General features: G+C 45.5%; 2 protein-coding genes across 4 annotated transcripts in view; one reads left to right on the top strand and one right to left on the bottom strand.

The window, feature by feature from the left end:
• LOC147035086 (G protein-coupled receptor 146-like) overlaps positions 1-10152 on the top strand; it is a 41917-nt gene extending 31765 nt beyond the window's left edge. Inside the window, exon 2 of one of the 2 annotated variants that reach the window (XM_085893463.1) lies at positions 7235-10152. In XM_085893463.1, coding sequence (XP_085749589.1) covers positions 7407-8549 — 1143 coding nt within the window. In that variant the 5' untranslated portion in view covers positions 7235-7406 and the 3' untranslated portion in view covers positions 8550-10152. The remainder of the gene's footprint in view (positions 1-7234) is intronic. The other variant, XM_085893469.1, reaches the window with a different exon arrangement.
• The window catches only part of CHLSN (cholesin), a 180792-nt gene extending 157074 nt beyond the window's left edge, over positions 1-23718 (bottom strand). Inside the window, exon 1 of one of the 2 annotated variants that reach the window (XM_085893440.1) lies at positions 23051-23718. In XM_085893440.1, the coding sequence (XP_085749566.1) occupies positions 23051-23641 (591 nt within the window). In that variant the 5' untranslated portion in view covers positions 23642-23718. The remainder of the gene's footprint in view (positions 1-23050) is intronic. The other variant, XM_085893450.1, reaches the window with a different exon arrangement.
• Between the last annotated feature and the right edge of the window lie 3607 nt (positions 23719-27325).

The following is a 27325-nucleotide window of genomic DNA, read 5'->3' as shown; positions in this document are numbered from 1 at the left end:
TCTAATTATTGGATTCAGCTATTTCAGCAAACCCATTCCTGACAGGTGTATAAAATCAAACAAACAGCCATGCAATCTCCATCCACATACATTGACAGTCGACTGGGCCGAACTGAAGAGCTCAGTGACTTTCAATGTGGCACCGTCATAGGATGCACCTTTCCAACAAGTCAGTTCATCAAATTTATACCCTGCTCGAGCTACCCTGGTTAACTGTAAGTGCTGTTATTGTGAAGTGGAAACGTCTCGGAAGAACAATTCAGCCTCAAAGTGGTAGGCCACACAAGTTCACAGAACGGAACTGCTGAGTGCTGAAGCATGGAGCACGGAAAAATCGTCTGTCGGATGCAAAACTCACGACAGAGTTCCAAACTTACTCTGGAAGCAACATCAGCACAAGCACTGGTCGTCGAGAGCTTCACGAAATGTGTTTCCATGTTTGAGCAGCTGCACACAAGCCTAAGATCACCATGAGCAATGCAAAGCATTGGCTGGAGTGGTGTAAAGCTACCGCCATTAGACTCTGGAGCAGTGGAAACACGTTCTCTGGAGTGATTAATCACGCTTCACCATCTGGCAGTTCGACAGACGAATCTGCATTTGGCAGATTCCAGGAGAATGCTACCTGCCCGAATGTGTAGTGCCAACTGTAAAGTTTAGTGGAGGAGGAATAATGGTCTGGGGCTGTTTTTAATGGTTCGGGCTCGGACCCTTAGTTCCATTCAAGGGAAATCTTAACGCAACAGCATACAAGGATATTTTTGCAGGCCCAGGTCCGGTGGCGAGAACGACGACGAGGTGGGGGAAGTTACGTCGTCTCCCACCAGACTCCCGGAATTGTAGGCCGTCGCTCACGGATAATTCCGTGATGCGGCAGGTCGCTTAACCAACCGTGGACGCCAATACCTCAACCACGTAGCGTAGGGTCTTCCTGCCAGGTGTAATCAGTTTACCTAATTAACCACGCGGTTTCGACTACCGGGGAACCACGCCCTCGGTACGCCTTGCCCGAACCGGATCACTCCACCGACGGTAGAGTACCAACTACCAACTCCTGATCGGATGCAGCCGAGCGGAACTGCCAAGGACGTACCGGCTCGAATGAACAGATTATCGGGGATAAAGACCCGGCTAAACTTAGATACAAACCATGCTGGACCAATGAAGGAAAAGACAAAAACGAACTGGGAACATTTCTACAATAATTTATTTACACTAAGTGAGGAAATTGATGTGGTACAGGATCAGGTGTATTGCTGTGTTATGCAGGGGACAGAAGAGAGATGTAGTGTGACAATTTTACAGCAACTTACAAAAGAGGACACAGAGCAGACTTGTCGCGAGAATAATACACGCAAGATTTACAATGATCAAATAACTTGTACAGTTTTTACTTAATGGACAGGCTCCACACACTCGGAAAAAATAAACCCAGTTGAATGACAAAGAACTTTTGCAACCAGGGAGGGAGCTGAGGTTGCAGTTCTTTAGGTACCTGAACGTTCTGAGGGAGGGGATGCTCCGTGGTGCTTTACCCGACAGAGGTCGTGCAGTTTGGCCCACAGCCACACGTGTAGAGACCGTGTCTGCAAAGGAGCCCGGGTGGAGAGCGTGGAGTCCCAGGTATGAACGGGGCTGCAGACAGGAGCAAGACCCGACCGAGGCCTGGTCGAGGTCTTTTCAGCTCTCTCACAACCAACCAACAAATGAACGAACTTTCAAATCCAACCAGCAAACCTCTTCCTCCCTCAACCAGCAACGAACTCTCGGACTCTCTCACTCTACTCTGAGGATGGTGTCGTAATTTATAGATTCCCCTGGGCGGGGAGGGGCCTTGGCGAAGCTGACGTCACTGTCCACCCTGATTGGACAGGGCCTTCATGGGCCCTGTCCTTACTGGGCGGGATTTCGGCCATGCCGGGAAAGCCCGCCCACTCCATGCGTGTTTGAGGAAGGTAGATGGTGGTACAACCAAGATTGGATTGGAACGTTTGGGGAAGCCGAAAAGGAACTGCGGACATGAAGATTCTGCCTCGGAAAAACGAGCCTCCGGAGACGCAGGTGGTCAGTGGATCATGATGGAGGGAATATAAAAGATTTATTAATCTAACTAAAGAAACATTGCAACGCACCCCTTTTTGCTTTCCCACTACAGACAAGGAGGGGTTCTATCTACACATATACTTATGGCATAACTAACGTCGGGACAACTATGTTTGTATGCATACGGTTCCTAGAACCGTAACAATATTCAAGTCGATTCTGTGCTGCCAACTTCGTGGCAACAGTTTGGGTAAGGCTCTTTCCTGTTTCTGCATGACAATGCCCCTGTGTACAAAGTGAGGTCCATACAGAAATGGTTTGTCGAGATCGGTGTGGAAGAACTTGACTGGCCTGCAGAGCCCTGACCTCAACCCCATCGAACACCTTTGGGATGAAATGGAACGCCGACTGCAACCCAGACCGAATCGCCAACATCAGTACCCGACCTCACTTGTGCTCTTGTGGCTGAATGGAAGCAAATCCCCACAGCAATGTTCCAACATCTCGTGGAAAGCCTTCCCAGAAGAGCGGCAAAGGGGGGGGGGGAGGGGGACAACTCCATATTAATCCCATTACTTTAGAATGAGATGTTGGACAAGCAAGTGTCCACATACTTTTTGCCATTTAGCGTAGTACTGCATAACATGATATTTCAAAAATGTATTGGACCCGATATGTTCTCGTGGATCAGGCATTACGTGACGGAGGTATGCGCTCCACCGAGTGCACTTGTAGTTTATTATCTTGCCAAAACAAAGTTTTTGCAAGATATGTTAGTCAGCTTGTATGTTTTTTTTTGTTTGTTTGTTTGTCTGTAATCACATATAAAAAATTCTGCAGCGCACAGTTATCATTGGAAATTTTTGTAACTTCACATATCAGAGGCCTATAGAGGTCCCTTTCAGCGCATAACATTTTGAAGGTCAAGGTCAAAGGTCAAGGCACTTTGTCGCAAATCAGGGGAGTCGACGAAACCCTTATTTTTTGAGTAATTTTGATCAGATCGTCTTCAAACTTCATGGGAATATAGTTCATGGTCTGGCGCTCAGCTGATTAATTTTTGGTGGCGATTGGCCTTGACCTTCATGGTTAGCGCCTGAGGTCAAACATTTGACCCCAAGGTCAAATTTTCAAGTTTTAGGAACCATATCGTGTAGCACCTCAAATTGAACACCTCCATGAGTGCTTTCTAGATATGTCAAGCTTGAGACATTATGACATCATTTGGTGACGTTATGAGGCAAAAGCATATTTTTTATGGTTACTCTGTAGAATGATTCTCATCAGAATCTCTCGTAGGCAGATATTCCTCAAGGAGTCGCTCCTGGTGGATAGCAGCTCTGTTCACCTCAGTGTGACCTTAAAGAAGTCACACGTGGTCACCTTTTGGCAAGATACGGGTCACCCTGCGGGTGACATTGGTTTATTAAGATTTTCATTTACGGACGCTTTCCAACGGTTCTGTGATTTTTCACAGTGTATCGACTTCAATGTCCGTCAGAACGCGAAATGTCAGCTTTGGACATCACCCGGAAGGTACCGAACTTTAATATCAGTGACTCGGTGAGTGAGTGAGTGAGTGAGTGAGTGAGTAGAATGAGCTTTATATATTAGATATCACGATATCTCAAAAAGGTTCTGGACTGATTCCGACGAAACTTGGTGGATGGGTTGGGTGTGTGACGAGGACGTATCGATTCAATTTTGGTGAAAATCCGGATTCCTTTTGCAGAACTCTTGGGCAGACCAGGGATCATTTATCAACACAATTCAGACCACAAGCTGCAGGAAAATGGCTGTTGGCATTTTTTCAGACGATCAACGGAGTCCTCAAGATTATCCACATTTAAAAAATGTTTGAGCACGAATGGAAACGAGTATAATAACAGGACAAACCATCGAAAGGTGAACGATTAGTTGTGGCACAGTCGTCAGTTTGAAAATATTCATGCAACAAACTTTTTTGAAAAATAACGAGGGTGACATGGAGGCGACGTTAAGGTGATGGATAGATATTTCCACGTCACAGTTGCATTAAAATCCGAGCAGCAAACAGGCGAAACATGATTCTGCATTTATTTCAAGGAAAGAGAGGTGCAGAGGAAGCAATTACGCCTGCATACATTGGTATACGAGAGCACGAAACACGTCAGAGGATAATGATGACAAGTAGGATCAATGAGCACGAGGGAAGAAAGGAAACACCACAGAGCCCATACTGTACAGGCCGAACACCATTCCAGTTTTCCCAAATAAACCTCCAAAGTATTTGCAAATATGCTGCATAATAGAAAGCAAATCGTGTGTACAATTACGAATCAAAACATTTGGTCATGAGAGCGTTCAGAGAAGGTGATACCCCACACAATGTTCAAGTATAAACAAGAGGGTCTTGCCGTTCATGGGGATTCCATTCTTGAAAATCCTCATGAACCATAAATCTGCAAGCTTTGGGGGTAATGGAGAAAACAGGGTTTGGGATGGAGGCTTCAACTTAAAAAAAAAAAAAAAAAATTGTCCAAAATGTACCTTTAATCAACATGTTTGTGCATCGTTTTTGTGCTTCTTATTTTCATAAATAAAAGTCATCATGAAAATAAAACAGTGGTACTATTTCAGATGCAGCCTGTGGCAGCTAGTTGCATCATTGCAGGGAGCACAGCTGTGCCGCTGAAGCAGTGCCCCGTTTCCAGTAAGCTGGTACTCATTTTGCCGACCTCGGAAGGATGACGGGCTGAGTCAACCCACCTGGTGTTGTTTAACAGCACAACAGGGCCTCAAACTCGAGGTCCTAAGATCTTAAGGCAGGCACCATTATAACCGTTAAGCCAACACCAGGCTTATTTCCGTATATTAAGAACATTAAATACAGTTTATTTTCTTGAGTTATTAAGATCATGAAACTTGATGATGACCTTGATGCAATAATGTGATGGTGATATTACCGATGCTGATGAGGGAGAGTTTGGGGAAGGGGGCTGTTCGGGTTAGGGTTGGCAATTTTGACCCGAACCACACTCCCAATCTTGCTCCTTACTTCAATCTCCTTCAAACCTCCTTTCCCTTCTTTGCACTCTGTCAAACTTATCTTCCACCGACACCCCACCCCTTCACGCATCTACACTAGAAGAGAGATGTCTGTCTTGCCATATTTCTCAGAGATGGCTGAATGGATATTCACACTTTTAGAGTTTCATCAATGATTGCTCGGGAGTTTTTTTGGCAAAAAAATTTTTTGGAACATTTTGAAAAAAACAAATAAATAAAAATAATAACAAGTTGGATTTTTGGGGGTTTTTTTAATCACTCTGTTGTGCCAAAAGCCTTTGTAGCGATGTGAAAGGTAATATTAAATGATCCTGACCACATTCCTTAATGGGAAGTGCTTCAGGCCCCCACCAAACAACAAAAAAAATTGATTTCTTCAAAATGCCAACAGGATGAGAACAGCACCAGGCAACGCTGAGTACCCCTGCAAGTACTTAATAAATCCCCCTCATCACTGAACAAATAAGCCCGGTGTTGGCTTAGCGGTTAGGGTGGCTGGCTTTGGATCTTACGGTCTTGAGTTCGAGCCCTGATGGCTGCTGAATTAACACCAGGTAGGGTTGACTCAGCTTGTCATCTTTCCGAGATTGACGAAATGGGTATCAGTGCACTGGTGAAGGGGCACAACATCAGCAAAAAACAGCCACGCTCCAAGAAATGATAGCCACCCTGGTAGTGAAGCTGCAATAAGCAAGAACAGAGAACCTGACCAAATAAAGCTATTAATAAGTTATATTTAATAGAAGCTGATCACGATCAATTCAGAAACTCATGAGAATATCTCACCCTGTGGATAATTTGCAAAAATAAATAACCATTTCCAATACAGACCGACGTCATAACGAACAACATCCAGTGCACAGCCCCACACGCACATGGTTTCGACCATGTCTACCTGCCCACAATTACTCAGATGGCAGTAAAAGTAACCTTCCACTCTCCATTGGTTTGCCCTTTCATAAACAATATCTGGGGTTTAAAAAAAAAAAAAATAATTCTCATCACCTGGCACTCGAACAGAAAGCAGAAATCAAATATTCGATAGATTACACGAAATGACTTCCACTGGGATTATCCGAATGATGGACTCCTTCCGCAACAGCATGTTATGCAATCCACAGCAACAGGCGTTTGCCCAGACAAGGGATTTGGGAATCGGTGGAGAAACATCCCAAAGGACAGAATCGGATTAGAGAGTCACTAGGCAACAGCTGCATCAGTATAGATCTGGCAAAGAGATTTGTGGAAGGAGGAAGAAGAAAGGTGGGGAGGAGGGGGGGGATTACTTTGGGCTCGCACTCCACCTCCTTTCATCTACACACCTGCCGTCTCAAGAAATACAGGATTCAACATTTGATCCCAGGTGATCAAGGGTAACAAAAAGTGAGGTGGGGGGTGAAGAGGTGAAGACTCGAATAGGCACGAACAAAGCAAACCAACAAATAAAATAAAAAAAAAATCGGGTAAACTGCTGGGTCCGAATTTTGGGCCTCCACACCAATGAGATGTAAGAGTACAAGGTTCGAAGCTTATGGAAGTGCTGGGTGAAATGTTGTTGAACCACAACACTCTAACAAGGGAGGCAAAGAGAAGGACAAGACAAGAGTCAAATACATAGAAAGTGACAACAAAAATTGGAAGATTAAAAGTTTTCAGACAATGAAACAAACAAACAAAAAAAATAAATAAATCAACCACATACAAGAATAAAACGTACCATTTTAACACTACTCTTCAGAGACTTCATGTCAACCCAAGGTAGGTGTGCACACCTGTACTTTAAGCATTGGACTCGAAAAAGGCATTTTCATGTTGCATGTCAGCACGGAGTGCCATGAAAAAGTGGAGATATCCATGCTGAACAATGTGGAGCTGTGACCAAGTAGGCCACCCGGTGGTCTGCTCAAAGTCAAAGCACTGAAATTTATATAATAAAATCAGAGTGTCTGTTTTGTGCACCATGCATTGCCAACTGTCACCAACAGATTGTGACCACACTTCGGTGTTGATTGCAATTGTATCACTGTTCAATGCTTCAATATAAACTGTGATTATTTGGTGGTAGTAGGGGGATTACGACCAAAATGTATCATTGTCATTGACCCCCCCACCGCCTCTCCACCCACTTACCCGTTTCCCAAAGACAGAGCTGGTGGACATCACCTTCACAAGGGTGGAAAGAACGAGCGACTACATGATCAGATGCAGGGGTGTGGAGGAGAATGTGAAACACCCTCTCAGCAGCCCCAAGTATATGCCAAGGCTGTGACATGTGTGGTTAAAGCCAACTAGCTCTGAGGGGGCTGTGGGCAGCCATGTGGAGTTGCTCGCAATTAATTTTCTTTCCGCCTGGAAATAATTGTGCCATTGCCCTATGGATCGGCAGTGGGGCCAGCAAAATCATTGACACAAGAAGAACTTGTGGGGTCACGTTTGGAACCGACTGCAAAGCTGAGGAAGTACTCTCGGGCACCTGCCTCATATTCCTCATTTCGCTGTTCCCGATGGGCCTCTTTTACAATTTCAGCCTCATGGTTGTGAACCTCATCAAACATACGACAATGGCTGCTCTGGATGTTTACTTTGTCAGTCTCGCATTTGCTAATCTATTGCAACTGTTAGCAGCAACTAGTGGGCATCTCTGGTCAAGAACACTGCCACTGCTCCAACCAACAAGCTCCAACGCAGTAACCTTGCCTACCGAAGTGCAGCCCCTCATACCCTGCCTGGTAATCTTTGCAATCTTCTCTGTGAGTGCTCTGGCCGGTGCATGCTCACTCGCATTGCTCAGTCTCGATGCTAGTTTAACCCAGGCCTTACCACGCAACCCCATGGTGAGTGCCCACAATGCTCGACAACTGTGTGCCTTCATCTGGGGTGGTGCTGTACTTGCCGCATTTCCGATTTTTTTACTCTTTGCCTGCCGCACCGAGTCTTCTTGCCTACCAACGACAGCGAAGCATGACGATGGCCTACTGGACTGTCGCCGACTGCAGGTACGGCCACTGGCCGATGCGGTCACCTTTTTTGCTGGCTTTGCAGTACCTCTGCTCGGAGTTTCTATCAGTGTGGTTCTCAGCTGCCACACTCGGAGAAGGGCTCTCGCTCCACCGGGTCAGCCACAAATGGACGAGGACACCGGAGAAGTTGCTACAACACGCCTTGTGCATTTTACTGTGTTGGCATATTTTGTGCTATGGGCTCCATTCCACGGACTTCTCCTCACCCGGCTTGTCGGACTTCAGCAAGTAACTGCCGGGCCGAAGGAACATATCCTAGCTGAAAGCACAATGTTGCTGACCTACGTTGCAAGCTGCATCATACCAATTTTGTACAAGCAGCTACACAGTGACTTTGGTTGGAAAGTACGTGAAACGCTAAACGCGTTACCATGTTGGCGAGGATGCCGTTTCCGGCACCACAATGCCGCTGCACTGCATGAGCCAGTTGATGTCTAATGACATGACAAGTCAATGTGACAGTCCAACAGCACATATTCAATCCCCAAAGAAAAAAAAAATCCTAAATACAACATTTCACCACCTCGTTATATAAACGAAGGAGGTACAATGCAAAAAAAAATTGTTTTGCGTCAGAAATATTTGGGTGTCGAGGCCAGAGGATTCGGTTTCGCAAGCAATTATGGCATTTCATCAGATTATTACCTCATTTTGGACTTTGAATATTTAGTTGACAGTCTCCATATTAAAAAAAGTTGGTGGAGGCATTCACCTTGGTTTACTTTTACTACTAGTGCTACTGCTACTACTACTACTACTATTACTACTACTACTACTACTTTAATGACCCCGATTATTCCCATCTTATTGTGCGATCGGCCCGAACAGGCTGGCCAGGCCTGGCATTCTGGCTTGAAGGTAATTTTGGCAGGAATTTGTAATTTGTTTAGGGTACAGGTGATATCTCACCCAGTCTTCACGAAAAAGACATTGTGGGACATTTAACGCCCACGAACAAGTGCTGACAAACAGGTGCCACCGGCATAACCGTTTCCCAATGGACGCAGTGCACATCGATGCCTCGCCCTGCATGCGAAACACCGGGGGGGGGGGGAATATAGCTGGGTCGAGATTCATAACGAGGCCAGACAGCTCAAAGGCAGTTGCACATAATGTACCTCAAAGCGACCCTGCCAGATGGATTCATACACCTGGGTGTAGTGAAGTTAATACAACTCACAACTCTCATAATAATCAATCGATATATTTATCCTTGTATCACTTTACGGGTAACAATAATTGTGAAAGAAACCAGAGTTTCTTCCTCAGACCAAATATGAAAACACTTTACCTCCGTCGAGCTATATACAAAAGGTATTGAAAATAATTATGGAAACACTCAATATGTTCCAGTCACAAACAATAGATTGCCAATGGATTATTATTGGTTCGAAATAGATTACCACAATGAATGCAAAAAGGAAGGAAAATATAAATAGTCTTATGTACAGTGTTTTGTTTGAACCCTTTGCTTTCAGACCATTAACACTTTGTATTCATGCTGCGCACAGCAAGTTATCAATGTCCTAGATGACTCCAAATTACTTGGTAATTGCCTGGCCTTCTCAATTCCTTTCTCAGACACTACAGTTTCATTCCTGTTCATCGCTGCACTTGCTGAAGGCCAATCCATGGTTTCAAGTGTTGTTCAGCCTCTCGACCATCGATACGTTGTTTTGCCACGTTCAATGTGTGCTTGCGACTAATGTCTTTTTGAAACACAAGTTCAACCCAAATTAGTCTTGTTCCGTCGGGAATGGCATGAAGGATTAGAAGTCAGGTTGCCATTAATGCGTATACCATCAACAGTGTTGGCTGAGATGTAGCCCAATACTGGTACTGTTCCTCCACCATGCTTCACTGTAAATGTCACACATTGATGATGACTCATTTGTCTTCCCCACCAGCAAACTCAAATACTGCGAAAAAAAAAAATTTCATTTTTTAAACCTGGATACATTTGTAAAGAGCACACATCTTCAGCTTTTCTCATCCCACCATTATTTGGCCCAATGTCAATTTCAATACATGTATGATTACATATTTGGTGTCCAGCATTTTTTTTGAGGATCTACACATCCATTCATCCATCATTTGGGACCATACTCTGTGGAGAGCATTGGTGCTGCTAAAGTAGTCTTCTGGGCTATTGGGCACAATCCTCGATGGGTCGCCACTCCAACGCAGGATACTCGAATGGCTCAATCATCCAGGCAAGCTGGTACTCATTTTGCCGATCTGGGAAGGATGACTGACGGGCCGAGTTAACCCCACCTGGTATCAACTCTACAGCCGAGCGGGTTTTGAAAACAGCACCCTCGGATCCCAAGCCTGCCCTCCTAAACATTAAGTAAACACCAGGCATGCGACACATCCAGCGAGATGATTTTATGCTCAAATCCATCTCGATGTTGTCAAGGCAACATTTGTGCCTGCATTTATAACAAAAGTGTTGACGACATCTGTATGCCATCATTGCGAGTGATCAATGCACTTCTTCTTGCCTTCAACATGCACCAGCATGACTGACGTGACAATTCTGTTATACACACAAATGAAAAGGTGGGATTGTTTTTGCCACGTATGTGTACAATCATTATGGACCTTATAAAAAAAATATATATTTATTTTAATTTAACCCAAAGAAAGGGAAATATTTTCAGCATTTTATAATCGTTTTCATTACGTTGGATTTAATTTGAACAAAAGCAAGGTTGAAATTTTGAAATGCGATAAAGCTGTTGTCATTGAGTCTCCCATCGGCAAATACCCTCAAGAAAGAAAGAACCACAATTGACAGAAAACAGAACTGAACAATTTTCAACACTCACTCCAATTGCCTTTGTTAGAATGATTTGAATTGCGCACCTGCTGATAATGGGAAATGACACTGTAAACAGCACACTGGAACATGTGATATCATTGTGACGTTTCACCAATTGCAAATACAGCTAGTGTCCTTCAACTTTGTCTGACTAATTATTACATAGCAGAAACTGGAGAACATTCAGCAGAAGGAACTACACTGTAATAAAACTCCAGACCACATATATACATTTCATTTTGCAACTCATTCTCTTCCGAGATATTCTTTAGTTCCGACTCTGAGCTGACAGAATGGCATAGAGGTACGCAAACCTGCCTCTGGGGTGTTCTATGTCAAGTGTACACATTTTTCAGCAAAATTTTGACACATCGTCTCAGATTTCACTCTTTTTTGTGCAAGTGTTTGTATCCACGGTAAAACATTATGTGTCAATTTTCAGACCTGGGGGCCCATTTTAGGCCCCCCCCCCCAAATTTGGGCGCCCCAGGTTGACCCACAATCTTCCAGTGGCCATATCACAGGTTGTAGTGGTCCGATTTGGATGATCTTGGTATCAAAATGCTCGAAAAGCGAGATCTTTTGAATTACATAAAGTAAAATCACTCCGAAACAGTAATTACGAAATCACGAAACGAAACAATGAACACATTAGTTTCACAAATTTCCATTGAAAAATGGCAGTATTGTGTGAATCTAATGTGAAGTTCATGCGGAAACCAGCAAATTATGATTATTATCTGTTCGGATGTTTCCATCAATTGTTTCCATCAGTTGTCGGCCCATGAATACCCGGGTATTTCCATCTAGGTTACGCACTGCCATTGGCTGTCACTTGAGGTGCGTGGGGGGGGGGGGCGACAGACACCAGAGACATGGTAGACACCGGGGACATTTCAAACTCGGTGCAATTGTATACCAGCGCACACGCTGTAATAATACACCCGAGCAGGTTTGACGGTCAGCTCAGATACAAAACTTGATGTAACCGAGTGTTGATCAACCTTAGCGACTACGGAAAGTGAAAACAGAATTAAAATTGAATGTAAAATAAACGCGTGAGGCCGCTCGAAGCAAAAATCTCCATATTCTAGGAATCATTCCCAACATCATTGTACAATTTTCAAACCTGCGTTTATGGACATGAAATAAGTACTCTAAGTGTGTGCATTTAATGGCTGTATCCAGGACAGAGCTGGACCCCAACTAAAAGGGACCCTCGACCCTCGGGCCACCGAGAAGCTCAAACACTCGCTGCCTGCACGTCTGCGTGGCGTCACGTGACCAGCCAGCTCACCGTCGTATGAAATTCCCGAACAAAATGCTAAAACGTCCGTTTTTCACCGGAATTATTTCAGATACTTGTAGAGCACATCCCCAATCATCTAAAATATAAACATTAATCTCACAGACGCTACGAATAAGCAGTCCCTCACGACAGGTTACGAGGTGAAACAGTGAACGGAAAGCATGGTGTCCCTTCCAGAGTGTCACAGTTATTTGAATTGAATATATTTTCCTCATGCAAAGTGTGTTTCTGAGCGGATTTGCATGAAATTTTTCTTCATCAAAGGTGTAGCTACACCAGAAGGTCCTAAAAGTGAAAACAGAAATCAACTAGAATTTGAGACAGCCTCGATATAACGCATGGAAACGGATGGAAGCCCATGAAAGCTACCTCTCGCTGCAATGCATTCCACACAGACCGAGGATATAAACATTCAACTTTCACAAAACTTGATGCAACCACATGTTAATCAACCTTAGTGACTGAAAAGCGAAAAAAGAATTTAAATTGAACTTAAAATAACCGCGCGAAGCCGTGATGAAGTCAACGGACCACGTGTTGCCCAATAAACAGGGCCAGACGACAGAGGTAACAAGAAACTAGTTGGTCGAATAAAATCTTCTTAATAATCCCAATAAAACCCATGATGCATTATAGCCGTCCGATGCTTCTTTATAGGCCATTTGACCAATCAGTCATTTTGCACTTGATGACCCTATAACCTTGACCCCAAGGGGAAAATGCGAAAAAGGGCTCAGACGATCTATAGAGAGCAACTAGTATTATCATCCTGTCAAGTTCGAACTCAATCGGCCGAGACGTCTCGGAGGAGAGAGAAAAATAAAAATTGTTGACAGACGCACAGACATCGAACGGACAGACGGACATCGAACGGTTATATTAGGCCAGAGAGCTGACCTAATAATTAGCAATTACAACTCGACACAAACGTGTCGATGAAAATGACACCACCCATGGAAGATGTCAACCCATTGTTACATTTGATCTCAAGTAAATGTCACGTGGAAAATTATGTCACGTGAGAGAAAGCAGGAGAAAAAAAAAACACCAAAAAGTGCAATTATGGGCATATTTATAAATGAAACTTTGAATATGCAATCAAATCAACATTGGGGAATGCATGAAATATTTAACAAAATTTTTTTTTATTTGACCTCTGGTTCATCTACCACGAGGTGGGGACTTGGGGCCGCAGGGATTAAGACAGGAAAAACATCTCAACTCTAACTTTGACACATTTCAACTCTAACTCTAACTTTGAGCACATACCTTGGTGGACACTTGGTCAATCCTGTTGGAACCTTACCATCTTCTGAAAGTGAAGGGAGATTATGTTTTGACCCCTTTCTGTTTGCTTGTTTGTGTGCAGGATATCTCAAAAAGTTGTGGACCCAAAACAAGATAAATCCCATTTATCTTGTTTTGAATAAAATATCCCTTGCAAAACATGAAAACTTTACTTTGTAGCAGCAGTGTCAATAGTGCCCCCTTGTGGAAAAAAAAAAAAATCACAATCACTCCACCAACATGAAACCACAAAATTAGTTTGGGCACCAAGATAAAGGCATTGTTAAACTGGAACCGCACTCGGTAGAGCACATGCCTCCGCCAGGCTGAACAATTCACATTTTGTATCCCACCGATAGGCTGGATCTGGAGCCGGACCTGAACAAAGATCCAAATCACCACCCAAATCATCCACCAAGTTTTGTCATAATCGATGACGTCCAAAACTTTTTGAGATATTGCGCTAAATATCATTTTTAGCACCATCACTCAATGGTGAAGAATCACTCAGATTTTTTTTAAATCCTCGTATCCGGAACCGGACTTGGAGCACCAGCAAAATCTCATAAATTCGTCCTTGTCAAACAGCCAACTCGTTCACCAAGTTTTGTCCAAAACAGTCCACAACTTTTTGAGATATCCTGCCTCAAAGGAAAAAAAAAAAGACAGACAGACGGACGTGGAAACAACCTCAATCCACCTTCGGAGGTGGAGGTAACAAAATCAGAAGACAAGACAAAAGCAGGAGAAAAGTCCGTGAGGTGGGTGTAATAGTGCATTCCATATTTTTGAAGTGGTTTCATTTTGATTGGAAATTTTTTTTTTTTTTAATCCTCCTCATATCAGTAAATGCGAATCACAGGTCACAGTATTCATGTTATTTGTGAAACTGGCAATTTCAGGCAGAGGGTCAAAACAAAACATCAACCTATCGTCGATTAATCAAGTTTTCCGATGAAGTAGAATAAATACAACAAAACACGCACGCATGCATGGTGTTGGCTTAATGGTGTGGGTGGTGGGCTTGGGACCCTCGGGTCCGGAGTTCAAATCCCACTTGGCTGTTGAATCAATACCAGGTGGGGTTGACTCTGCCTGTCATCCTTCCCAGGTCGGCAAAATGAGTGCCAGCTTGCTGGTATCCTGCGTCAGAGTGGCGACCCGCCAGGAAGTTGCGAGGATAAGGATGTTGGTTCCGTAGGTGAGAAAAAGTGGAAGAAATGAGTGGAGGTAACCAGTGATCCTGGATGTGGGTCGTTTTACCACAAGGGGGTTGATGGTGGACTGCATGAGCCCTGCAGAAACCTAGGGTTGAGGGGACAAATCATGGAAAGAGCAGAGGGAGCAAAGACCACAAAGGAGGCGGTAGAAGACAGAGACCCATCTGTGATGGTGAAGTGGAAGGCCAATATACTCAATTTCATCACAGGAGATTCCTATAATCTGAAAAGCTTTGATTTGCATGGTGTACAGCTGAGCGAGACGTGAGGGAGGGGAGCCAGCCCAGAAGGGAGAGCAGTAATCTATTAAGTTGTGGATTAAGACATTGAAGGTGGATAGTAACTCAAGTGTGCCAAGGAAGGACTTTGCACGACCGAGGATGCCCAGACGAGCTTTGGAAGCCAACTTGGAAATGTGATTTGCCCAAGAAAGATCATGGCTGATCGTGAGACCAAAGAGTTTGAATGACAGAACTTCCTCAAGAGGATTGTTAGGAAAGTATATGGGTTTGCGGTATGGTCCTTTCGGAAAGAGAGTGTGAGGGATTTCTCAGGATTGAAAGGCATGTTCCAAGTGTTTGACCGGTTTGTGAAGTTATCAAGGTCTGAGGAGAGGGAAGAGGATGCTGTCTGTCAGAAGGATGAGGTATCTTATGCCAGAGTGCAGTTATCAAAGAGATAAAGAGGATTTTCCACAGTCAATGAGATCATTGACGAAGATTAGGAATAATATGGGGGCCAAGAACACTGCCTGAGGGTACTCAAGTACTTGACAGGGAGAGGAGATGAAAGGGTTCCATTGAGAGCCACACATTGGCCAGAAGAGTGGAGGAAGTCACTAATCCAAGAGTGGAGTTGGCCTTGGATTCCATAGGCAGACAGTTTGGAGAGCAAGACAGGATGCCAGACTGCATTGAAAGCTCGAGATATGTCCAGAGAGATGGTCCTGACTCATTGAGGGACTCCATCATTGTTGGGAGAGTAGAGGCAGCTTGTCCAAGTTAGTGACCAGATGTGAATCCGAATTGATGATGATCTGAGTTGCGGCTGTTGGAGAAAAGGAACGATTTTATTTCAACGGTGATGATAGATTCCATCATCTTGCTGATGAATGAAAGTAAGCTGATATGTCTGTAGTTAAGGGGATCAGTTTTTGCACCTTTTCTTTGTACAGTCATGCGCCACTTAACAACGGGGTTACGTTCTGAGAAACGTGTCGTTAAGCGACGTCGTCGTTGTGCGAACATCATTTTTTTTTTCGTTTTCGAACATCGTACTTTCACAAAACTACACACCTCGGCTATATGGTATGGCCTATTGCTCCTCGGATACAAACCTGTACAGCATGTTACTGTACTGAATACTGTCGGCAATTGTAACACGAATCCAAGAGAGACTGAAGACACATTAGTTTTACCTTTGTGCTGTTCATGATGGCCATCGGTGTTGTTAGCAGCAGCTTACAATCTCCCCTCGCATCAATTATAGAAAGATGAATGAATAGTGTTTGGATTTTATAAATACGTAATCATTGCATCGATGTTATAATTTATAAATGAAGAAACGAGCTCCTGTCAATTGTGATATATATTTTCGGAACATTCCAATTTTTTTAACAACATGAAAAGCTTCACCAAAAATAAATTTGTGTTTTAATTTCGACTGTAACAACGATTTATTCGCGGAATTCTTCAATTCAAAGGTAATTTACTTGCTCGAAGGTAAACGTGCAAACATTGGTTCAGTTTGAAAGCCAATTTCCTTGAATCCCGATTCAGCACAACCCTGCTTTTTTCACGATGACATTTTATGGACCTCATCGATCGCATTATAACATGGCCACACTGTCGTTTATTATTATTATGAATTATTATGTACTGTACAGCGTACATAATTGTATGTGCTATTTTTATACGACTGGCAGCGCTACGTCGGCAACATCACTCGGCAATAGGAATTTTTCAGCGACATTTTTTTTCTTTTCTTTTTTCTTCAGAGCTGTCAGATCCGTCGTATATGCGATCCGCCGTTGCCCGGAACGTCGTTAAGCAGCACATGACTGTAATGTAGTGATGTTGCAGACTGATTTCCAAGCAGATGGAAGATGACAGAGGGTGAAAAGGCCAGAGAGAGATGTTCAAGAGCCAGCAAAGCAGGTTTTTAGGACACGTAAGCCGATGCCGTCCGGTCCAACTGCAGTCATAGTCGAGGTTTGCCAGAAACTTTACCACCTCAGCAACATTTGGGTACGACTCGGAGGTGTGGGTACAGAAAGAGAGGTGTTGGGGGACACAAGATTTTGAAGCAATTGAGGCATTCAGCCTTCTCATGAGTGAGTTGGCTGTGGTGCCAAAGTGAGGTAAGGGATGGAAGGGAAGCATACACCATACAGACTTGACAAGGTTCCAACCAGGTTTTACAGGAGGAAGACAAGTTTGAAACTTCATTCACAAAAACAAATTGTTTTCTGGCTCTCTTGAGGGAAGACAAACACTTGTTGTGGGCTTATGGAATGCTCTAAGGTTGCCTTCAGTTGGATTTGCCTTCCAGGAGGAGAATGCAAGTTGTTTGGAAGCAACAGTCCCAACACAGGATTCAGAGTACCAAGAGCGGGAGGATGGGTAAGACGACTCATGACGAGATGGGATCAATCTGTGCATAAGACAGAGCAGGCTTCTGTGGAAGAATTCCCAGGATGAAGCCACTTTCACACCTTGACGTTTTAGCCAGCGTATGGCAACGTATCAAAATGTATGTAAAACGCTGGCGTACGCTGAACTATTGATGTTTTTTTCAGTTTTTGGCATATTCATAACGAGTTGGACATATGCATAACATATTAGTAACGTACACAGAACGTTTCGATAACAGATAGATAACTTATACCAATGAATGCTTAGCGTGTTGTTGGCGTTCACAACCTATGCCCAACGATAGTCTAACGTATGCATAGCGCGCGGCAGCGTATCGCCGACGATCACGTGACGTAGCCTATTAAAAGGCTGCCGCTCGACGATTCAAACCATAACTGCAATAGACATCGAAGTGTCAAGGCCCTGTCACACCTTGATGTTTTAGCCAGCGTATGAAAAAATTGCCGAATACACCAGCACGAGTCGAATACATTACGGGTAAGTTTTGTATACATTAAGAGCACGCTGAAGCACGCTGGCATACGTCGTAGTACGCCGAGCACGTCGACAAATTTTAAGCATGCTCAAAATTTTTTGACGTATGCCAGCGTATGAGGCACACGTTCCGCATACGCTGGCCATAAGTAGTAGGCACGTTCCGCGATCGTTGACACACATTACTTGCAAGTTACTCACAAGTCGAAACACGTCGAGGTAATGTTTAGCGTACCCAAACTTATTTCTAACCAATGAGTAACGCATCTCCAACGCCTATTGACGTATTTGATTGACATCTTCCGGACGACCACAGAACTTACTGAAAATGTTTCTAACTTACAGCTACCATCTAATGGCGTATTAGCAGCGTTTAGGGGAATTGGTATATAAAAATGGGGTTCACAGGAGGAACCCGTTAGTGTTCCAGACTCCATGGTTTTTTTTTTTTTTTCTTTGGCATGACGGTGATGTTGACACTTCGATTTCTAGTGCGGTTATGATTTAAATCGTTGCGCGGCAGCCTAATAATTATATTATAACCGCACAAGAAATCGAAGTGTCAACAACACCGTCATGCCAAAGAAAAAAATAAAAATAAAAAAACATGGAGTCTGGAACACTGACGCAAAACATTACCTCGACATGTTTCGACTTATGAGTAACTTACAAGTAACGTGTGTCGACGTGTGTCAATGATCGCGTAACGTGCCTCCAACACGTTACTCATAGGTTAGAAATAAGTTTCGGGTACGCTAAACATTACCTCGACGGGTTTCGACTTAGAGTAACTTACAAGTAAAGTGTGTCGACGTGTGTCAATGATCGCGTGACGTGCCTACAACTTAGGGCCAGCGTATGCGGAACGTGCGAGTCATACGCGGAAAAATTTTGAGCATGTTAAAATTTGTCGACGAGCTCGGCGTACAACGACGTATGCCAGCGTGCTCTTAATGTATACAAAAACTTACCCATAACGTATTCAACGTGTGCCAGCGTTTTAGACAAATTTTTCATACGTCGGCATACGCTGGCTAAATCGTCAAGGTGCGACAGCGGCTTGAATCAATATCAGGGGCGGTAGATATACGAGACCAGTCCTGAAGTGTGATGGCTACTTGCAGTACCTGCCAGTTTTGCTCACGCATGGGGCTGTTCTCTGTGAATGGTCATGGAATTGTTGACCTTCACCTGCACATGATCAGAAGAGCCAATTGGGGCAGAGGACAAGAAAGATACATTGCTGGGGAGGTTCCTAAACTCCAAACTGAGGAGAAGATTTTCCATCGGGAGAAATCCAGGTGGGAAAATTCACAGATCTCTCTGGAGACCCGATCTCTCTTCAACAACGTGGTGGTGCCGGGAGCAGGAGATACCCAAACTACTGTTCCAGCGTTCAGATTGAGTCAGACCTGTGGGGTCACAGAAGTCCTTTGCAGAAGTGCCATGGCGAGTGAGAGAGATACAAACATTGAGGCATTCAGCCTTCTCATGAGTGAGTTGGCTGTGGTGCCAAAGTGAGGTAAGGGATGGAAGGGAAGCATACACCATACAGACTTGACAAGGTTCCAACCAGGTTTTACAGGAGGAAGACAAGTTTGAAACTTCATTCGCAAAAACAAATTGTTTTCTGGCTCTCTTGAGGGAAGACAAACACTTGGCATGATGACAATTTAAGTCACCACATTTGAGGGAGAGCGAGTTGGAATGAGTGATTAAAAGTGAGTGCATGTCATGAGAGACAGAGACAGAGACAGAGACAGAGACAGAGACAGAGACAGAGACAGAGACAGAGACAGAGACAGAGACAGAGACAGAGACAGAGACAGAGACAGAGACAGAGACAGAGACAGAGACAGAGACAGAGAGAGAGAGAGAGAGAGAGATGGAGTCACTGTTGAGAAGACGGTAAAACACAAACACGAGTTGAGAACGGTGGGGAAGTTGCAACAAGAGATGGTCCTTTATTGGGGTTTTGGAGGTATAAGAGCATGAGGTAAGAATGATGGGGAAGTCGCAACCAGAGGTACTCCTGGGGTTTTGGAGGTGTAAGCAGTACACCGAGTGATAAATTGACTTTTTGACGTAAAGTGTGACTCCGCCACAAAGACAGGGCTCAGCTCAATAAAACCAGAGGAGATAATAGCCAGGGAGACACACAAAGGTGTCAGGGATGTCCTGTGGGTGGAAGCACTCAGTTAAGCAGATGATGTCCGGTTTATCAGCAGCGGCCTGGATTGAAATACCCGTCAGGTTGGAATGCAGGCCCCGGATGTTTGAGGTTCACACGGTTAGTGATGGGGGGAAGTAGCTGCTGATAGGACATGGGGTTGTGGAAAGGAGCAAAAGGGGGTGGAGAGAAAAGCCGGGAAGAGAGAGCGGACAGGACAGTGGGAGAGCAGAAGTGAGGCTTCACAGGTGGGGTGGTGGGGCTGCAAGTAAAAGCGGAAGCTGAAGGAACCAAGCATTTCGGAGTGAGGAGAATTTTGGAAAGAAGTCTCGTCAAAGAGAAAAAGGAAGAGATTTTGATGAAGCAAAAGAATGAATAGGTTTGTTCATGATGGAGTAGCAAGCAGAGGAATGAGCTTTAAGAAATGACTGAAGCAGCTTTTAAATGGATTTTTTAAATGTTGTGAAGAGGTTTCAAAGAGGAGAAACTTTTCCTTAAATTTGGGGGTAATGCTCAGAAGGTAAAGGAAAATGAGCGGTTTCAATTTGTTTTTTTTTCATCCTTTCCGATGTTGTTTTTATAATAATTCATATCAATGAAAATAAAGATTTTAAAGGTCGGAGGAAAATAATAATAATAATAATAATAAAACAACATTTTTGGATGTTTACCGCCGCTGATGGAGACTTATACACCACCCAATTTAACAGGTTGCACGAGTTAGAGTTATTCTTGCCTGCCGTTTGTGTCCTTTCGGATGTCATTTCAGAACAGTAAGTTTCCTGTTTGGAATAATTTTCAATTTCGTTTGATTGCTGGACAGTACAGAGATCGATAGGTTGCAAGACACCCGCGTCCAAAGGAAGCGGATCAGTTTCGCATTTTTAACATGAAATCAGCAAAGCCTCGAAAGGAACAAAACACGGCGGGTGAGAAAGGTTCCTCTTCATTTTTGACGGACGGACGGAAGGACGCACCAAATATTGCAGTTGCCGAACGGCTGAAAAATTCCGTCACTCTGCACACGGGACGAGATGCCGTCGTTTTGCCAACTTTAGAGGCAAAGTACTGTGAAACTGCAGGTTCACGTTCCCATTCGTGTTCCAGCGTTCAAAATATATAATTCAGTTCAAATGAAGTACGTAGTTGATGGAGGGGTGAGGGGGAGGGGAGTGAGAGGTGGAGCGGTAGGGGGAGCAGTAGAGGGACCGGAGCGCGAGGGGGAGTGGGAGGGGTAGGGGAAGCGTGAGGGGTAGGGGGAGTGGGAGGGGAATGAGAGCAGGAGGGGGAGCAGGAGGAGGGAGGGGAGCGGTAGGGGAGTGGGAGGGGTAGGGGGAGTGGGAGGGGTAGGGGAGTGGGAGGGGTAGGGGAGTGGGAGGGGGAGCGGTAGGGGGACTGGAGCGCGAGGGGAGTGGGAGGGGTCGGGGAGCGCAAGTGGGAATGAGAGCAGGAGGGGGATCAGGAGTGGGAAGGGGAGCAGGAGCAGGAGAGGGAGAGGGAGCAGAAGGGGAGAAAGCTAGAGGGACACGGACACGGATAGGGGGAGGGGGAAGGAGAGCAGAAAGGGGAGCAGGAGGGGAGCGGAGTGAGAAGGAGAGCAGGAAGGGGAGCGGTAAGGGGAGCGGGAGAGGAGGGGAGCGGGAGCGGGAGAGGAGGGGAGCGGGAGCGGAAGGTGTGGGGAGCGGGAGCGGGAGCGGAAGGTGTGGGGAGCGGGAGCGGGAGCGGAAGGTGAGGAGAGCGGGAGCGGGAGCGGAAGGTTAGGGGAGGTGAGGGGGAGCGGGAGCGGGAGCGGAAGATGAGGGGGAGCGGGAGGGGAGCGGGAGGGGGAGCGGGAGGGGGAGCGGGAGCGGGAGCGGAAGGTGAGGGGAGCGGAAGCGGAAGGTGGGGGAGCGGAAGCGGAAGGTGAGGGGAGCGGAAGGTGAGGGGGAGCGGAAGGTGAGGGGGAAGCGGAATGTGAGGGGAGCGGAAGGTGAGGGGGAGCAGAAGGTGAGGGGGAGCGGAAGGTGAGGGGGAGCGGAAGGTGAGGGGGAGCGGAAGGTGAGAGGGAGCGGAAGGTGAGGGGGAGCGGAAGGTGAGGGGGAGCGGAAGGTGAGGGGGAGCGGAAGGTGAGGGGGAGCTGAAGGTGAGGGCGAAAATTATTGCATTGCATGTTGGAGGGGCAAGCGTGACCAAGCAACACATGCGCACTCGTCAAATGCATCCAAAACCACGACAAAGATATTCCTGCGAGTGTTCGCTTGGTGTCGCACACCAAGTCGAGTGTGATTCTGAGAACCTGCTTTCTCAACCGAATAATCGACAAACTCGCACCGTTTCACAGGAACCTGTGGTGTAGCCATGCCCACGGGGAGGGGCATGATGATGATGCATGATGGGCGTGATGGTGGAGGAGTGGCCGTGGGGTTCGGCGAGGGATATGAGGTGTGCACGCCGTCTGAGGCGTCGTAGTAATTCTGGAGTCGGCCGGCTCGTGAGTGTACCGCGTACGGAATAAAGGAGAGCCGCGGGCACAGTACGCCCTGGCTCGCACTCGTGCAACACAGCCCGGCTCGACTGTTCCTCCGCTTCGTGTCTGCCTGCTAAGTATCTCCCAGTACAGTACAGTACAGAACCCTTCATCAGAAGTGTGCGCGAACGTGGCTCGTGACACACGTGCGTTCATCACTCGGTCACAGCGGATACGGACAGGGACACGGACAGGGACACGGACAGGGACACGGACAGGGACAGGGACACGGACAGGGACACGGACAGGGACAGGGACACGGACACGGACACGGACACGGACACTACAGTATCGTTGCAGAGTTTTGTGAATACTCAGAGAGAGAATTTCCAAACCAGTTCCCAGTTTTCCCCTCAACGACAAACCCATTCATTCAATCAAAAAGATTTGCATCAAATGAACGTGTGGAAGTGAAAGTCCATCACCAGCTTAAAATAACCACATAACCAGGTAACCAGGTAACCAAGAAGGTTTGTGCCTCAGTAAAAAACTTACGTGTGGAGGCGAAGGAACATCTTCCTGCTCGTCCACGTCTTTTCCCGTCTGGATCGACCTCCTTTTCCCGACCTCTTCACCTTTCTGTCTCCTTCTGCACTTTTCTCTCTTTTCCTCCTTCGTTTTCTTTCTTTCTTTCTCCGTCTTTTCTGCTTGATGTTTCTTCTTCTCCTTCTTCTCCTTCTTCTTCTTCTTCCCCTTCTTCTCCTCCTTCATCACATTCCTTCCAGCACATTCCGTTTGTGTGTACACGCAATTCCCGATCGAAGTGTTCATTTCCAAATCCTCCGTTTGTAAATCCTCCGTTTCCATCATTCCACTCTTGTCCAACTCAAGTTTTTGCCTTTTCATCTCCGCTATCTCGATCTCCATCAATTTAATCTTCATGTCGATCTCCATCTGTTGTACCTTGAGGTTCATCTTCTTGAGGTTTGCCTCCATTTTTCTCACCACCGACACGTCCATCCCGAAGTTTTCCCTCGTGCTTTCACCGCTCCCTCCTGCGGTCGACATTCCAGTCTCGGCATGTTCACAACATTCGCCGTCGTTCCGTTTTCTTGCCCTCACGCGACATAGCGATACGTTCGACATGCTTTCTTCGACAACGTGGTGGTGCGAACTCTCAACCCGGAAGTACCTCGACACTTCCGCCTCACCGACTGCCTGAAACGTTTCCCGATTGCAAAAACCAACATATACATACATATATATATATATATATATATATATATATATATATATATATATATATATATATATATATATATATATATCCGCACCAACACCTAACTCCAAACGAATATCATTCCCCCCCCCCAAAAAAAAAAACCTCGAAAATAACAGTTTTTGTGAAATTTGTAACGAAAAAAAAAAACTAACTCTCTCGTCATGGCCGCTATACATTGGGCCAAAAGACTCGGTCGAGAATCCTGATTGCCGGCCATCTGATTTCCTTTGCAAAATCACAGCAAACTGGGCATACCAACTACTTTCGAAATATTTCTTATACACGAGCAAATACCACCCATCGCTTCGCTGACGGGAAAACAGAGGGGGGGGGTAGTGTAGTAGATAGTAGAAAAATCGTGCAAATTATGATACAAGCATCAAATTTGTCATTTCTGTTCTGCAGGGCTTTCTGATCAAATCTGCCCGATTGGCCATTTGAAAATCCAAATTTTGAAAAATTTGAAAAAACAAAAAAAAATTCAAAAAAATTTTGAAGTCACAGCTGGCTGAAATTCTTGAAGCGCAAGTGAACATCCCAGACAGAGAACCAAGGGGAGATGCAGTCATCATTGATGGCTCAGCACTTATCAATGCCCTACCTCCACGCACTTCAAAGATATTTGATGACTATGCGAAAGAAGACATCATCCCAAAGGTGGAATCCTATGGTGTCAGGTACGAGAGGGTGGACGTAGTGTTTGATGTGTACAAGAAGTCAAGTCTGAAGTCCGAGGCAAGGTCGAAAAAGGGGGCAAGGAATCAGAAGAAGAATGACAGGAACCAGTAAGACCCCAAGTAACTGGAGAAGCTTTCTTCGAGATAACTCTCGATGGATTCCAGTCCATGAGGTAGTTTCTGCAATAGTGCCTGAGAAAGCTGGAGGGATCCCATACTTCCATCCGTTCACCGGATGTGACGTCGTGTCTGCCTTCCGCGGTAAAGGGAAGAAAACTGCGTGGCAGACTTGGAACGTCTTTGATGATGTTTCTGAAACATTCACCAATCCCAGCCAGCATCCAACATTGATTCGTGATCTTGACTTTTTTGAATTTTTTTTTTCGTTAAATTTTTCAAAATTTGGATTTCCAAATGGTCAATCAGGCAGATTTGATTAAAATCCCCTGGGAACAAATGTGCCAAATTTGATGCTTGTATCATCATTTGCACGATTCCTCTCAAAAATTGCTGTTATCTGCCCCACGAGGTGGGGTAGGAGGGAGAGTGCGGAGGAGTGGGTTTAACGAGTTCACACAGACTCCAGGCGAAGACACTGTTGGGAAACTCCACGATTCGGATGTTTGCATACTCACACCTGGGGACTTGCAGCCACTCTCCACTGGGGTGTCCCATTGAGGAACAGGAGCAGGGACATCATTAACATCCGGGGAAACATGGGAACAAGAGGGTGGCTGACTTTCTCAAGGGTCAACGTTGGCTCATGTGGGTACACGATGGAGATGGAGCCTGTTACACCGGGATACATTGTTTACAGTCCGCACCACATATGAACGGGTTCCTGGTGTGATGTGCCTCCATCACACCGGAGATCCAATGCCTGGTATCTGGGAGTGGGTAACATCCTCATGCTGTCTCCTTGCTGAAACAGTGGTCCACCTGGCATAGATGGCTTGTCGTCATGGTGCTTTTGTTTCTCTTTCTGTGCATCTAAGCGTGATTTCACCATGCCATGGTCATACTGAGCAGGCTTGAGAAGGACGCGGTTGCAGGGCAGTGTATTTCTGGGGCGTCTGCCCATGAGGAGCTGACCTGGGGACAAGTTTATTCCTTCAAGTGGAGTGGTACGATCGTCTCGCAGGGCTATCAGTGCCTATCTGTTGGTTTCCTCCAGAGCTTTCTTTAACTGTCTGGATTATTCTTTCTGCCTCTCCATTGGCACTGAAATTTGGGGGTGACAGTATTGTGTGTAATGCCATATACTTTGCAAAACTGAGAAAATTCCTCTGACATGTATTCACTTCCAGAATCACTTCGCAGCTTCTGTGGAATACCATGTCAACTAAACTGCCGCTTGAGGGCTTCGATCACAGAGTGAGCCGTAACGTCCTTGAGGCAGTCGACCTCCACAAACTTTGAGTAAACGTCACTCTCAACTACAATAAATGGAATAACAGGTGTATAAGTTGGCAAGAGAGGGTCCAGTTGTTGAGCTCTGATACTCGGCACACTTGCAACAATTCTGGACCATTTCTTCAATGTCAGAGTCCATTGAGGGCCAGTACATGACTTCACGAGCACGCTGTTTGCACTTGGTCATTCCCAAGTGAGATTCATGAATCAACTTAGGCATTTTGCGCCTGAGGCTTGGTGGGATGACAAGCCGCATGCCTTTGTAGACAACACCACCCGAGTGCCAACTGCGTTTTGGAATCAAAGTGAGGACGGATTGGTCCTGGGACCTCCTTTCGGGAGTCGGACCATCCCTCCCTAATGACAACTAGGATGTCATCCATCACTGCTGTTGCCCATTCAATCCCTTCCAGCATCTGGTCCATAATTCGCTGGAATATCTCAGGAGAGCACTTCAAACCATAGGGAAGACACAACCAGCGGTATCTCCCCACAGGGGTATTGAACATGGTCAAGAATGAAGATGGCTTGTCAAGGCAGATTTGCATAAATCCGCTGCAGGCATCAAGAACTGAAAAAAAACCTTAGCTTCAGGGGTTTGAGCGAAGACTTCTTGAACAGTTCTCATCGGGTAGTGCTCAAGCTTTAAGCACTTGTTCAAGTCTTTGAGGGTCTATACAGATGTGGACTTTTCCGTTGTGAATAGATACTACCATGGAACTCACCCACTCAATCGGGCAATCTAGCTTTGTGATGTGACCTTCGGCAACAATCTCTTTTCGCTTATCAACTATCTTCCCCTTCAATGCTGCAGGTTGTCTGCGAAGAGCGGGAACTACTCCCTGTGACAATTCTACGAGCTTGATCCGATGAGTTCCAGGAATAGTTCCAGTTGTCTTGACAACTTCTGGAAACTCAGACACCACTGCTTGCTGAGGCCCATTGACTGGAGGCTGAACTCGAGACAACTTGTCAAGCTTGATAATGAGGCCTAGGGCTTCAGACGTTGCACCAGATATAACATTCTCCTGATCAAGGTCAATGACCTCAAAACTGACCGAAGTAGTCTTGCCCTTGTGAGAGAGAGGGATTGTCACTGTACTTACATGATGAATAATGTGATTTGAGTACATTTTCAGAACTTTTTGCAACATTTGTAGATCGCCTGTAAGGTTCTGAACTGATTGATAATTGCTGAGTGTTGGCATGTTGCACCTGGTGCCCATGTCAATCCAGAACTTAGCCGGCTGGCCCAGCCTTGAGACAGTCTGTGCCCACTTGTCACAAGTAGCTATATTACTGCTTGGGTGAAGAGTGTAGATCTTTAGAACATAACATTCCTGGACTCGTTCTTGAGGAAGATCTACACGGTCTGGATCAGTCTCGACATGAAGGAACTTTAGGTTGCAAAGTCTCTTCCGACACACTGCTAGCCAGTGACCAGGCTTCTTACAGTCG

The sequence above is a fragment of the Eptatretus burgeri genome, chromosome 1 (genome assembly GCF_056783735.1).
Source record: "Eptatretus burgeri isolate ZD-2024b chromosome 1, Ebu_testis_v1, whole genome shotgun sequence".
NCBI classification, from domain to species: Eukaryota; Metazoa; Chordata; class Myxini; order Myxiniformes; family Myxinidae; genus Eptatretus; species Eptatretus burgeri.
The sequence above is the reverse complement of the archived record's forward strand: the minus strand, read 5'-3'. Positions and strand labels throughout refer to the sequence as shown.